Source organism: Nannospalax galili, unplaced genomic scaffold (genome assembly GCF_000622305.1).
Source record: "Nannospalax galili isolate Female #2095 unplaced genomic scaffold, S.galili_v1.0 scaffold242, whole genome shotgun sequence".
Lineage (NCBI taxonomy): Eukaryota > Metazoa > Chordata > Mammalia > Rodentia > Spalacidae > Nannospalax > Nannospalax galili.
In genome coordinates, this window is record NW_008348081.1 from 441,308 (window position 1) to 456,527 (window position 15,220).

General features: G+C 43.5%; 2 protein-coding genes across 5 annotated transcripts in view; one reads left to right on the top strand and one right to left on the bottom strand.

Moving 5' to 3' along the window:
* Vps37a (VPS37A subunit of ESCRT-I) overlaps window positions 1-12,874 on the bottom strand; it is a 51,231-nt gene extending 38,357 nt beyond the window's left edge. Inside the window, exon 1 of one of the 2 annotated variants that reach the window (XR_003851339.1) lies at window positions 12,466-12,874. Coding sequence is in view for 1 of the 2 variants with exons in the window: in XM_008844513.2 (XP_008842735.1) it covers window positions 12,466-12,590 (125 nt within the window). In the remaining variant the exon portion in view is untranslated. The remainder of the gene's footprint in view (window positions 1-12,465) is intronic. The other variant, XM_008844513.2, reaches the window with a different exon arrangement.
* Window positions 12,875-12,888: 14 nt separating this feature from the next.
* Window positions 12,889-15,220, top strand: part of Cnot7 (CCR4-NOT transcription complex subunit 7) — a 20,549-nt gene continuing 18,217 nt past the window's right edge. Inside the window, exons 1-2 of one of the 3 annotated variants that reach the window (XM_008844517.3) lie at window positions 12,889-13,111; window positions 14,553-14,763. In XM_008844517.3, the coding sequence (XP_008842739.1) occupies window positions 14,647-14,763 (117 nt within the window). In that variant the 5' untranslated portion in view covers window positions 12,889-13,111; window positions 14,553-14,646. Of the gene's footprint in view, window positions 13,112-13,230; window positions 13,312-13,449; window positions 13,612-14,552; window positions 14,764-15,220 lie in introns of those variants that run through there. The other 2 variants (XM_008844516.3, XM_017800977.2) reach the window with 2 other exon arrangements.

Sequence of the window (15,220 nt, forward strand, 5' to 3'; positions counted from 1 at the left end):
CATATCTTCTTGAGTTATTGTTCTTTGATCAGAATGAAGGGTCCGTCTTTGTCTCTTCTGATTAATTTTAGTTTAAAGTCTATTTTGTCAGATATTAGAATTGGTACACCTACTTTTTTCTTAGTACAATCCTTTCACTTTAAGATAGTGTCTGTCCTTGAAAGTGAGATGAGTTTCTTGCAGACAACAAAAAGATGGGTTTTGTTTCTTAATCCATCCCCGTAGTCCGTGTCTTTCTGGGGAGTTCAGTCCATTAATATTTAAAGGTATTAATGAAAGATAAGTATCGAATCCTGTCATTTTTATTTGTTTACATTCATGATATAGCTGTACTTTTCCAGTTATACCTTCATTGAATTTCTTTCCACAACTCCTTGGGTATAGTCATTCCTTTCTTCAGCTCTTTGTATTGTTTCTAGAACTCTCTGAAGGGCTGGTTTTGTAGACATGAATTCCTTCAGCCTATTTATGTCATGGAAGATTTTTCTTTCCCCTTCAACTATAACAGACATTTTGGTTGGGCTTAGTAATCTGGGTTGGCATCTGTGGTCATTTAAAACGGAATGCTTTGGTCTAGGCTCTTCTGGCTTTCATAGTTTTCACTGAAAAGTCAGCTGTAATCCTAATGGGTTTTCCTTTATTTGTGACTTGTTTCTCCTTTGCAGCTTTCAGTATTGTCTCTTTGTTTTGTACGTTTAGTGTTTTTACTATGATGTGCTATGGATAGTTTCTTTTCCGGTCCTGTCTCTTTGGTGTTCTGTATGCTTCTTGTATTTGTACAGGCATGTCTTTCTTTAATTTTCGGAAATTTTCTTCCACTGTTCTGTTGAAGATCTGGTCCATGCCATTATCTTGGGATTCTTCTCTTTCCTGTATGCCTATGAGTCATAAGTTTGGTCTTTTTACAGTGTCACACAATTCCTGCACATTCCATTCTTGTGATTTCTTAAATTTTTCATAATCTTTGCTTGAGTGGTCTAGTTCGTCCACTTTATCTTCCAGTCTTGATACTGTTTTCCATTTCATTCATCCTATTGGTGAGGCTTTCTCTTGCTGTTTCTTTTCGGCTTAGAGTGTTTCACCTCCTTCTTCGTTTCAGCCTGAGTATTCTTCAATATTTCTCTCTTCTGAATTCATTCAGAAGTTTATCCCTATCTTTGTTCAGTTCTTTGATTTCTTTTGTGTGTGTGTGTGTGTGTGTTCTTTAGTTGACTTTCAGGGCATGAAAAGCTGGTTCCTCTTAGGTTCTGTTTCTCTCTTTTGATTTTATATTGGAGTACCAGATTGCTTTTGTCTTCAGGAGTTCCCACAGAGGCCCAGGTCAGATGAGGATCAAATGCTCTCAGGCTTTCTTCTAAGGTCTGGATCCCTCTAGGAAAGATTTTGTCTTCAGGAATTTGGGGGTTTGGCTGGCCTGGGAGCCAAACCCAGGATAGATGCTGGTTTAGGGCAGCTATTGGCTATGACACCCAGAGATGCAAAGGAAGATGGGGGTGGGAGGCTGCCCCAAGGGCCCCTGGGGACTGCACTGAGGAGCTGGGTTGGTCTGGATGCAAAGGACCAGGAAGAGGAATGTTCCTCCCTGGGTGTCCAGGAAAGAGGCTGGTGGGTTGTGTGGACCCAGGGAGGCAGAGGGAGATGAGGGTGGAGTCAGACCCAGAGCGCCCCTGGGGAGGAAGGAACTGAGTTGATCTGGATGCACAGTATCAAGAAGCAGTGGTGGTTCCCCAGGTGTTTGGGGTGCCAAGACAAGGAATGGGACAGGACCCGGGCTAGGAATAGAGACTGGCGGGGGAGATGGGAGGGTTAGTGTGGCTGGGGTAGTCAAGGCATGGAGGGCAGGATAGACTTACCCTGGGGAGAGAGGCCTGCGGGTTGGAGAGAGGCCTGTGTCCTACAGGCCCAGGGAAGTAGAGGGAGGCAAGGGCAGGGCCAGGCCCAGAAGCAGTGCTCCTGGGGACCCAAGAAGGAACTGAATTGGTCTGGAGCAAAGGATCAGGCAGCAGTGGTGGTTCCCCAAGTGTCTGGGGCACCAAGACAAGGAATGGGACAGGACACAGGCTAGGAGTTGAGACCGGTGGGCAAGATGGGAGGGTGAATGAGGCTGGGGGGGGTCAAGGCATGGACAGCATGATCGACTTACCCCAGGGAGAGAGGCCTGCAGTTCGGAGAGACCATGAGGGCCCAGGGAAGCAGAGGGAGGTGAGTGAAACTGGAAATTTTTTAAAAATTGGTTCAGTGTTACTTGGCAAATACTTGATTTTTAAAAATTTATTATTTTTATTTTAGGAGTGTTTTGTCTGTATGTATGTAAGTGCACCTGTGTCATGCAATGCCCGAGGATGTCAGAAGGAGGTGTCAGATCCCCTGAAACTGGAGCTACAGATGATTGTTAGCCACAATGTGGGTACTGGGAATCAAACCCCAGTCCTCTACAAGAGCAATCAGTGCTCTTAACCGCTGAGCCATCTCTCTAGCCCCAGAAAATACTTGATTTTAAATCGGTCTCTTGGACAATGCTAGTGTACTTTAAGTTATTCTAAAGCAAATGGCTTGATTTTTGTTTTCAGTGTGACACACGCCACTTATCCTGCAGTGTTATACAGAACAGAAAACATGGAAGAAACGTAGTGAAAAAAAATGGGGAAACACCATGTAGGCATATTTAAGTCACCTAAGAGCTAGCGACTAGGGAAGGGAAACCGAGAGCATACACAAAAGCTTCAGATAAAAAATAATACAAAATACCAGTTAGTTTGGATCTGGAATGTTCTCCAAAGGCCCATGTGACAAAAGATTGCTCTGTCTCCACATTGGCACTACTGGAAGCAGGTGAAATTTTAAGGGTGGATGGGCCCTATTGAGGGTTTTCCATCACTTAAAGCATGCCCTTTAAAGACGATTATAGGACTCTAGTCTCTTCCTCTTTATTTAATATAGCATCCAATGAACATCTGTGCAACACGTTGCTGCCATGATATGCTGGTTCAAAGGCCCCAAGACAGGGCCCATCAGTCATAGAAGAAACCTCTCACTGTCCCTATGAAAAACATTTGGCTTCTTTTTAATGGGGTTAATCTTTTTAGGAACTGAATCTTGGTTGTGCTTTTTGTTTGTATTTCTGAGAAAAAAAAAAAAGTCTCATGTTTTCCAGACTGGCCTTAAACTCACTATGTAGTCCATGCTGATACTGAACTTGTGATCGTCCTGCCTCTGCCTATCGAGTGCTAGGATTACAGTCATACACCAAATTTGTTCCCAACTCTCACTGGAGATCTGGCTAAATGCAGCCAATTGACACACATGCTGCTTATTGTGCTGTCTTGAAATTCTGGTCCAGAAAAACTAGTCCATCAGCTTTAAGCGTGGCTTCTCATAGAGTCTCAGGACACAGATGTAATGTGGCCAAGTTTTTGTTGTGGTGTATATAACATGGGTGGCTTCTTGTCAGATATCCTGCAGAGTGCTCACTTTCATCTGAACCTCATCAGCTAGACCTTTACTGTGTGGATTTCCCTATTACCAGTCTGGTCTTCTGAGCCCATACCAGGATTACATATTAAGCTCTATTTAAGAGTATTCTAGGTTTTATCAAACACTTCCTCTAAACTTTTCCAAATTCCTCTTGTAAATGCAAACTACTCCTAATGGCTTTTTTGCATGTCTCAAGAATAGTTACAGTAAAACCCCTACTTTTCAGTATCAATTTTCTGTCAGTCACCTTTCATCAACTGTAGCAAATACCTGGGGTATATCAGCTCACAAAGAGAAAAGCTAAATTTTGGCTTATAGCTGTTGAAGTTTTGGCCAGCTATGAGCTGACCCATTTCTTTTGGGCCTGTACTGAGGCAGCACACTATAGCAGCAGTGGAGGCAAAACTGCTGGTCTACAATACAGAGGGTGGGAGTGCCACAATCCCTGCCAAGGACATGCCCCCAAGTGACCAAAAGCCTCCCAGAAGGCTTCACCTGCTAGAGGTTGCATAACCTCTCAGCAGCACACACTGTAGACCAAGTCTTTTAGCACACGGACCTTTTGGGGGCATTCAAGACACAAACTATAGCAGCACTTGAGCTGCTAAATTAGGTTAGAAAATGCATTCTTAAACCATAACATGCTTTATCTGCCACACACTCTACAGTTACAACTTTTAACTGTTTGTTACAGAGTATTTTCCTTAATATGTCAAATTTCAGATTGTTAAACATGATTTTAAAGTTTACTACTGTGCAACTCAAAGTCCATTTATAGTTAAAATTTTACATTTTGTAGAATTCTCTGGCTTCAACAGACCAAGGCACAGCAGATTCTTAACAGAACTTTTTTTTAGTGTGTGTAGTGAATGTACAGGTGTGTGCATGCAAAATTCAGAAGATAGTGGGCATCCTGCTCTTTTATGCTCTATCTTATTCCCTTGTGACAGGTTCTGTACTTGGATCTCAGCTGCTGGCCAATAAGCCCCAGTGTTCCTCCTGTCTCTGCCCACCGTAGCTCTGGAGTTTCAAGCACACATGCAGCCACACTTCGTTCTTTCTAACATGGGTGCCAGAATCCAAACAGAGGTCCTCATATCTATCCATCAAGTGCTCCTAGGCACTGAGCCATCTCCCCAGACCTCATAAAACATTTTACTACAAGTTAATCACAAACATGTATAGGACCTAGATAATGCATGTGAATAAAAGTGACTGCTTGTTACAATAAAAGAGAGGGAACACAGAAAGTGGGCCATGTACTCTTAGCTTCAATCAAACGTTGCTATATGGAAAATTGTTACCAGATCTTTCCAGATGCTTTTATTTTAAAAGAAAGGTGAGAGGAGGCAGGATATGGGTGGGGTGGGGTGTGTGACTTCTGTTTAATTTTGCTGCTCTAAAAATAGTCTATTAAAAAGAAAATTTGGGATCTGGATATTTTAACACAAAATTCCAATTTAAAAACTTAATATGGATCCCTCTGGTACAAAAACATATAGCAAGGAATAGGTGAAAAGATACACACTTATCTTCTCATTACAATTTTGTTATGTTACCATGTTAGTGAGTCTTATGAACTGAGAATAAAATGTACCGAAAGGTTTACTCAGAAACCCATGAGTTAAAGGGAGAAAGCTTTACACTATGGACAGAATGAAGTGTAAAACTGTAAGTGGGAAGTGAGAGGACCTTTAGGAGGCGTGGCCTAGTGGAAGGAAGCTAGGCAACTCAGGGCGTGCACTTTAAAGAGATACTTGTGTTCTGGTCTCTCATCTCTCTCTGCCTCCCAGATGTCATGGGCTAATTTCCTCTGCCATGCACTCCTACCACAACGTACTGTCTAGCCACAGGCTGAAAAGCAACAGGGCAAACCACTGCTGAATCAAAATAAGCCTTCTGTGTGTGTGTGTGTGTGTGCGCGCGCGCGCGCGCAGGTGTACTTGTGCACAAGTGTTTGGAGGGCAGAGGTAATCCTCTGATGTTATTCTTCAGGACAGACATCTACTTTGTTTTTTGAGACAGTGACTCTCACTGGGACTTGGATCAGTTAGCCTGCCAGTGAACCCCAGGGATCCTCCTGACTCCACCTCTCCTGGCACTGGGATTACAAGCATGTACCACTGGGCTCAGATTTCATATAAGGGTTCCAGGGATGGAACTCAGGTTGGTTTATCAACTGAGCCATCTCCCCAGTCTGCCTTTTTTCTTTACAGGTTTGTTTAATCTCGGTATTTTGACAGTGATAGAAAGCTGACTTGCAGACATACTATTATTTTTAAAATATAAGAATATATTAGCAATGGCCATTTACAAAGTACTAACGTGCTAACCAATAATGCAGATTCTTTACTTGCCTAGGGCTTTACTAAACCCCTCAAGATAGGTACATTTCACTTGTGAGTTAACTCTCTGGAATGGACTTGTTTTCTAAATGGAAAGTGAGAAGTTGGCCTGTCAAAGAGAAGAGTTGTAGGTATGCTTGTGGAAGATTCATAAATAAGCTGGATAGAAGCATTTAGATTAAGAGGCAATGATTTTAGGCACACTGATTCTATAGAGTATAAAAAGGAATGCAAGTTGTCCTGTGGGCCAGTTACTATTCTAAATGTTTCTACATAGCATGCAAATATCAAAAATCCTACATGAGCCAGCCCCATTCCTGGAGCCAGAAGCTTGTCAGCGTAAATTTGGTTGCTGGGCCCACTGTGCCTTGGTGCCCCCAGCCTCATTCACCCTCCCAGCTCCCCTACCCCATCTCTCCTCTTGGTAGGGAGACTGGCTCATTTTCTGTCTTGGCACCCAGACCTCTGGACTGACCTCTTGGCCCAAACTCTCCACTGCTTCCTGATCCTTTGTAACCAGACCAAATCAATTTGTGCTCTAGTCCCCACCTCCCTTTGAATCTCTGGGCTGCCCAACCCCACAGCTTCCTGGAACCAGCAGCTTGCCTGGGTAAGTTTCGCTGCTGTGCCTACTGTGCCTTGACTCTCCCAGCCTCATTCACCCTCCCAGCTCCCCCACCCCATCTCTCCTCCTAGCAGGGGCACTGGCCCATTTCTTGTCATGACACCCCAAACCCACGGACTGACCTCTTAGCCCAGAATCCCCACTGATTCCTGATCCTTTGCATCCAGACCAACTCAATTCCTCCCTGTAGTCCCCAGGAGCCCCTGGGCCTCTTCTTGCCACCCCCTCCCTTTGCATCCCTGGGGGCGAGCATCTTTCCTGGGCCTTGCTCCCAGGCCAGTCCAGCCTTCAAATTCCTGAGGCCAGCATCTTTCCTGGAGGGATCCAGACATTAGGAGAAAGCCTGAGAGCACCTGATTCTCATTCGACTTGGGCCTCTGTGGGAACTCCTGAGCAGCTAGACGAAAACAATTTGGCCCCTCCAATATAAAATCAAAAGAAAGAACCTGAAGCCTAGACCAACCAGCTTTTCATGCCCAACAAGTAAACCACAAAAGCACATAAAGTCTACAAAAAGAAGCAGACCTAAACTCAACAAAAGAAGGCTTGAGTCTCACACAAGAACCAGAATCTACAAAAGAAATCCACATGTCAAAGTCACAAAGAAAAAATAATAACATGAAAAATCAATATAACCCCATCAAGTACCACCAGTTGTCTACAGGAGTACAATGAGAACTCCCTAGAGATAGCACAGGACATGGAAAACAAATATAAACATGATAAAACAACTCAGTGAATTTAAAGAACATACAAAGAAAGAAATCAAAGAACTGAAAGGAGATAGGGATATACTTCTCAATGAATTCAGAAAAGAGAAATATTGAAGAATGCTCAGAGTGAAACGGAGAAGGAAGTGAAACACTCAGTAAGCCAATTAGAAACAACAAGAGAAAGCCTCACCAATAGGATGAATGAAATGGTAAACAGAATACCAAGACTGGAAGATAAAATGGATGAATTAGAACACTCAAGCAAAGACTATGATAAATTTAAGAAAATACAAAAATGGAGTATGTAGGAATTGTGTGTCACCATAAAAAGACCAAAATTACAAATCATAGGCATACAGGAAGGAGGAGAATCTCGCATATCATAGTAAAAACACTAAACGTAAAGAACACAGAGCAAATACAGAAAGCTGCAAAATAAAAACAAATCACATATAAAAGAAAACCCATCAAGATTACAGCCGACTTTTCAGTGCAAACTATGAAAGGCAGAAGAGCCTGGACCAAAGTATTCCCAGTTCTAAATGACCACAGATGCCAACCCAGATTACTTTACCCAGCCAAAATGTCTATCATAGTCAAAGGGGAAAGAAAAATCTTCCATGACATAAATAGGGTGAAAGAACTCATGTCCACAAAACCAGCCCTTCAGAGACTTCTTGAAGCAATACAAAGAGCTGAAGAAAGGAACAACTATACCCAAGTGGTTACAGAAAGAAACTTAATGAAGGTATAACTATGGAAATGCACAACTACACCAGGAATGTGAACAGAAATAAAAACAACAGGAATCAATACACATTGGACTGGAGGGAACATATCTCAACATAATTAAAGCTATATACAACAAACCCACAGCCAACATCATTCTACATGGACAAAAAACTGGAAGCATTCCCATTAAAATCAGGAACCAAACAAGGCTGTCCACTATCTTCACTCCTTTTTAACATAGTGCTTGAAACTCTTCCAAGAGCAATCAGACAAGAGAAGCAAATTAAAGGAGTAATAATTGGAAGAGATCAAATTATTCCTTTTTGCAGATGATATGATATTATACCTAAGAGACACCAAAAATTCCACCAGAAAACTCCTAGACATGATTAACACTTTCAGTAAAGTGGCAGGTTACAAAATTAATCTACAAAAGTCTGTATCCTTTCTATATACCAATAACAAGTAATTAGAGAAAGAGTATATGGAAACACTCCCTTTCACAATAGCTGCAAAAAAAATTAGGTATCTTGGAATAAACCTGACCAATGACATTAAAGAGCTCTACAATGAAAATTTAAATCTTTAAAGAAAGAGATCGAGGAAGACATCAGAAGATGGAAGGACCTCCCATGCTCATGGATTGGAAGAATTAATATTGAGTTGTTGGCCAGGGTGGCCCAAGAGACTCCCAGACAGTAACCCAGTATAGAAGTGGGAAAATGAACAGCAGACTGCAATCTTGTCTAGAGGAATATTGGCAGCTGATTGCTGCTGGATGAGGAAGAGCTGATCTTCCTAGAACAGGGAGCTCTAGATGGGCTGACTGGATTCAGCAGATGGACAAGCAGTGGAGAATGGCTGGGGTTGCTGACAACACAGTGGCCAGTGGCAGGGATTACAGAGTATATGGGCTCCAGTGGGCAGGGGAAGGGGGGGAACTATGGGACGGTGCCATTTGGGATGTGGGTATATGGATGAATGAGATTGTTTGGGATGTTCTGTATAAAATATACACACAAAAAAACAAATCAAAAAATTTTAAAAATGAGTTATATTTGAGAAAGAAGCATAAAAACTTGTTCCATGTTAATTAGTAGAGGTGAAACACATTACCATTGAAATCTACCCGATGATTTTATATCCTTGCTCAGATGGATCTCAGAAAGTAACCAACTGTGATTAGTAATGGTCAGGTGTGGAGATTGGAGACACATGTGCAAACATCTAAGCGTTAGTAGCAGTAAAAATGGGTTTTTCTGTATGAAACAGTATATTTTAACAACCTCACTGAATTTATGTCTTATGGGGCTGATACTGAGTTCAATATTGTATAACTGTATTATTATTGAATATGTTAATGTTGTAATGAAGTGCTTCTTCTGATCGTGATTATATAATAAATAATTTTTAAAAAATAAGAGGGGAAAAAAAATCCTACATGAAAGCTAGGAATGTACCTCAGTGGTAGAGCACTGCCCAGCAAGCTTGGGTTCTATCCGCAACATGTCCCCATCACAAAAATTTTACTTGATAGGAATTAATTCAGAAAATGAAAAACTGGAAGGAGTATTTTGCCAAGAAACTAGTATGTGTTAGAATCCTGGACAGTTATATTATAAAGTCGTACTACTTTGTGCTTCCCCTATGCATTTACAATGCTCAGATTCATTTTGTTTTCTGCTTTAAGAGTGTCACTATATTATGGGAGCTTGAGGTACCAACAAATTTCATGGTTGAGTGGGGCAAAGAGAGATCAGGCAGTTAGTATTTTCACTTTAGTAATCATAGGCATATAAAGATGATGCAATTATCCAAGGTTGCAAGGGCAGTTAATGAAACATCCGTATCTCCTGACTTCCTGGCTCAGGGATTTTTTTCATTGTGTGTCTATCAGTTGTATCACATGAAAAAGAAAAACACAATTCTGATAAATGCCATCACATCCAAATTAGACACTTTTGTTGAATATAAAACAAAACAGCATTAGAATGATCACATATATTTTTTAATTTATTATTTTTATGTGTATGCGTGTATTGCCTGTATGTAGGTAAGTGCACCTGTGTCATGCAATGCCCACGGAGGACAGAAGAGGCTCTCGGATCCCTTAGAACTGGAGTTACAGACAGTTGTTAGCCGCCATGTGGGTGCTGGGATTCGAACTCAGGTCTTCTGCAAGAACAGTCAGTGTTCTTAACCATTACACTATCTCTCCAGCCTCCTGAATGATCATATATTATTTAAATGAATGCAGAAGGCTTTTACCTGGGAGATCCTAGTAAAAGCTAATAAAATGGCTTATTATATAACTTTGAGTTTATATAGTTAATTACAAATAATACCACTCACAACATTGCTTTACATTGTTTTAGAGACAAGGAAATCAATAAAGAAGCTAATTAATTTTGGATATTGGAAAAGGAGAGAACTGGTTAGAATAGTCACTGTTAGCTCCTCAGTTTGTAGTATTTCCTGATTATGGGTGTACCACAGAAAAATTCCACTTAGCTTCACTTCCGAAGCAATCATAAAAACAAGAGTTCTTTTCCTGAAGGATCACCAAAGACATTATATACCTAGAAAGGCCACGATTGCCTTTCTTCCTGAGAAGACCTTAATTCCAGAGTGGTTCTGTCTCATACCAGGGTAAAATGATACATAGACAGACAGCTAGGAAATCTGAACAGATAGGTCTTACTAGGGTTCTCCACCTTAGTTAACTACCATCAGACCATGCCCTTTCGCCCATTCACATTTCAACACATTCCTAAGCACAAAAGCAGTTAAGTTTTCCCTGGGTCTTTAGGTCTTCATTTCTGAAGGCTCCATGGTCACAGAACTTTTCTTACATACGACTGTTGTGCTTCTCTCTTGTAACCAACCTTAAGCTCCAAGAGCACTATGACCTTCTCTTTTACTGAGGAAAGGTATCACATCTTTCCTTGTCTACACTTGTAAAAATTTTATGAGCTTAACTTTTCACAATGAAACTACCAATAGATTGCCAAATTTTTTTGGTTAAAAAATACCACATAAATTAACTTTTTGAAAATTCACTACAAGTAGAATAATTTAGAAAAAACAAAACACAACATCCAGCCCTATGGAAGCAGAGGCAAGCAGAGCTTTATGAGATCAAGGCTAACCTGATCTACGTACTGAGTTCCAGCTGACTGGGACTAGGGAGACCCTGTCAAACAATGATAAAAACACACAAAAACCAACCAACCAACCAACCACAAACTATTTTTCAGTTTAGTCAGCAACAGGCCTCATTCAAAGTGAATTTGTACTGAAATTTTCTTTAGACAATACATTTCACTTAAAACTACTGCAGATTATAACTTACATGCTTGGAAAAAAAATCGATGTGTAACACAAAAGAGGCCCCATAGTACATTCAATAGGAAATCACTTATTATCTTGTCATGTAAATATAACCATAGAGAATATATAATGTGAAAAGGTTTTTAAAAAGATGAGCGTTTAACCATGCTGACCTCATACACAGAGCACATGCTGGGTAACTGTTCACTAATTATAATTGTAAAACTCGAGGAACATATAAAAGTTCTGATTATTGAAAGCAATTGGGATACAGAGGCAGGTCGATCTCTGTGATAGCTCTCCTGGCCAGCCTGGTCTTCCTGGTGAGTTCCAGGCCAGCTAGAACTGCATGGTGAGCCTGTCTCCAAAAAGGAAAAACAAACAACCCCCCCCCAAAAAAAACCCACCTCAAAACAAACCTTTAGAGGAAACAGTCATGTGCAATGTAAAGGCAAAGCAATCTAAACAACAACAAAAAATTTAGTAGAAATAATCTGAATTACAAAATACTTCTGACTACCATAAAAAAGCAAACCCACCAGTTATGGCGGGGCAGGCCTTTAATCCCAAGCACTTGGGAGGCAGAGGCAGGTGGATCTCTGCGATCAAGGCCAGCCTAAACAGCAAGATCCAGGCAACTGGGGCTACAGAGAGATACTGTCTCAAAAAGACAAAAAACAAAACACGCAGTCACAAGACAGCGGAAGAAGCCAGATAACTCATGGCAATTCCTGAACGTGGGGTACAAGAACAAGGAAGCCAGGTACTGACACTAGCAATTGGGAGGAGCAGAGGTGAACCCGGCAGGAGTTCACTAATGGAAACAGACTTCCCTTTCGTTATATGTTGCAAAAGTTTAATTTTCCACTGCGAAACTTGGGGAATTATCCTTCGCCACTGTCTTCAGCCAAGCGTTAGCACTTTAACAATTCAAAGCTGCAATCAGGTGAGCAAAAGAAAAACTTAGCGAGGGAGCCCGGCTACCAAGGGATATCGGACACAGATCAAGGGGAATGAACCCGTAGATGATTAGAAAGTCGGGAAAGAGCTGAGCAGCGGTGGGGCAGGGGATCCGGAGGAAAACACTACACACCAGGCTGGAGCGCAGGAGATAGCCTGGGAGCCGTGGGAAGGGCTATCATCAGCCGGCAGCGGGCGTAGTGGCCCGCCGAGCTGAGCGGGTGTGTGCAGGCAGCCCTCCCTCGCCCTACTTTTCCCTCCAGTGGGAGCAGCGACGACCAGTCACCTGGAGTGTGAGTTCCGGAGGGACTCGATCAGCCGCTGCTTCTGCTGCTGGAGGCTGGTAAGGCCAGAGGGACAACCGGCCGCAGAGGACGACACACTCTTGGTCAGGGGAAAGAGCCAGCTCATCCTCCTCGGGTCCCCGGGCCTCTATGAGGCTCGGGCCTGCTTCCCCAACTGCTCAGCTCCGCGGTTCCCCGGCGACACGAAGAGCGCCCGGGACGCCAAGAGGCCGCGGTCTTCCTCGCCACGCCGCGTTCGCGGGCCTCGAGCTTTAGCAGGACGAGCTACCACTGCAGGCGGCTGGGAACCGGAAACTCCGGCCGGACCGCGGCACACACACCCCGGCCTCTCAGGCAGGCGAGCCCACCGCCCAGCTCCAGCACCGCGGGTTCGTCACCTACGCGCCCCGCCCCCTGCGCGCGCCCCGCCCCCTGCGAGTCACGTCATCATCTAGTGACCCCGCTAGGACGTGCGAAGCGCGACGACGCAACGCTGGGCAGCACAGCTCCAGCTCCCCTTTCCCCCTTGCTGGGCGAGAGGTGTCTATGGGGCACCCGCTGCCGCCGCCGGTACCGCCACCGCCTCCGCCGCCGCGTGCTGTCTCTATGGCGAGGAGGAGGAGGAGGAGCGCGAGCTCACGGACACAAGTAGATTTGGCAGGGCGAGGGCGGGCTGGAGAGGTGGGAAAGGCGAGGATAGAGAACCTGAAAGGGCGCGCTATGGCTGGACAAAACTAGCGGCTGGGGAGGGGGAGGGTAACGGGCGGGGGGCGCCGCCACCGCCTCCGCCGCCGCGTGCTGTCTCTATGGCGAGGAGGAGGAGGAGGAGCGCGAGCTCACGGACACAAGTAGATTTGGCAGGGCGAGGGCGGGCTGGAGAGGTGGGAAAGGCGAGGATAGAGAACCTGAAAGGGCGCGCTATGGCTGGACAAAACTAGCGGCTGGGGAGGGGGAGGGTAACGGGCGGGGGGCGGGGGGTACCTGGGGCTACGTTGTGGAAAGGAAATTGAGAGTGGAGGGCGGTGGCCTACATCCTGAAGTCTTCCGTGGCTTGGAGCTGCAGTGGTTGGAAGTCAATCTGGCTCTAGTAAAAGCTATCAGTACCTTCACACTGGCTCCGCGCCAGCTGAGAGAGTTATCAGTGATATGTATGCCTCTGCCTCCTCACGTTTCTCTGGGAGCCCGTGGAGGACTGGCGACCTCAGTATTGAGAAGGCCTTGGGGCCTCTTCTGGGCGCCTGAAACTGTAGTAGAGGGGGGTGGAGGAAAGCAGTGTTAGATTACTGGGGTGTGTGTGTGTGTGTGCGCGGTGTAAGGTGTGCGGTGTGCGGTGTGTGGGTGCCCGCGCTCAGAGGGGAGTAAGAGAAGGCGTGCCCAGTATCACCTTTGGTTTCTGCTCTTAGCATATCCAAGTTACAGGGCCCTCCTCCTTTAACTTCGTTAGTTCTTTTAAAACAGTTGAGATTTCTCTGCCTAAGAATCAATGTTTGTATTACCATCATACACTATGAAACTTGTTTATGGACCAGAAACATGGGATCCAGTCTTGGTAGACTGGTAGCCAGGGGAAATGGGCCAGGTTTGGTTTGGTTTTTGTTTGTTTGTTTTGCTTTGATTGTTATAATTAGAACATTTTAGCACATATTCTTCTGTCTCCAATTATGAACATTGATTTCTGTGGTTGTCTGTTACTTTCTTAGGGCATATTCTTGTTTTAATGTTCCCTCTAATCTGATTTGAATACCGATAAAGCAGATTTTTGTAATCAGTAAGATTTTAAATGTTTTGTTGATGAAGAATAAAAGCAAGCAGTGCCTTTGTTGTGTCAATATCTGATCTTGCTCATTTCATTTTTTAATCTGGGAACAAATCATAGTTTGGTGTGGAATGAATTGAACTTAGAGTCAGTTTTTGAGAAATTTATATTCAGCCGGGAAATTTGGGTTGTGGTACTTTTATTTTTTAGCTATGTGACATAAGTAACTTTCCCTTGATTTGTTATTAGAGACTTTGAATAAGTAATTTTTGGTTTATACCAGCCCAATTTTATGATTCAAGTTTATGATATAGGTGGTCTTTATTTTGACAGGTACACAAATAAAGGGTAAAGTACTTTTATGAAACAAACCTTCAATCAAGTTTAACATTTGATGCTTGGCATCTAGACTCCTTGTGCCCTCACTATGCCAGCAGCAACTGTAGATCATAGCCAAAGAATTTGTGAAGTTTGGGCTTGTAACCTGGATGAAGAGATGAAGAAAATTCGTCAAGTTATCCGAAAATATAATTACGTTGCTATGGTATGGGCATGACTAAGTATTTAAAATTCCTCTTGAGTGAAGTGGAATTTTGTGTGTTTGTATGTATACATGTTTGTGGGAGGGTGGGTGGGTGCATGTGTTCATGTGTGTATGTGGAAGCCCGGAGGACAATCTCAAGTGGTATTCTCTGCAGGAGTTGTCTCCCTTGTTTGGTTGGTTGGGTTGGTGTGTGTGTGGTGTGTATGGTATGTGTGTGTATGAGTGTGTGTGCATGTTCTTTCATTGGCCTGGGACTGCTGATTAGGCTAGACTGACTGGCTGAGACACCCCAGGGATCCACCTTTCTCCCCAGCAGTTGGATTGTTTGCAAGCACCTAACACCATGCTTGCATGGCAATCACTTTATCAGCTGATATCTGCCCAGCCCCTGAAGTGGGATTTTAAGTCTTGAATTCAACCCTTTCATTTGATCTTTAATTAAAAGAAAGAAAATATA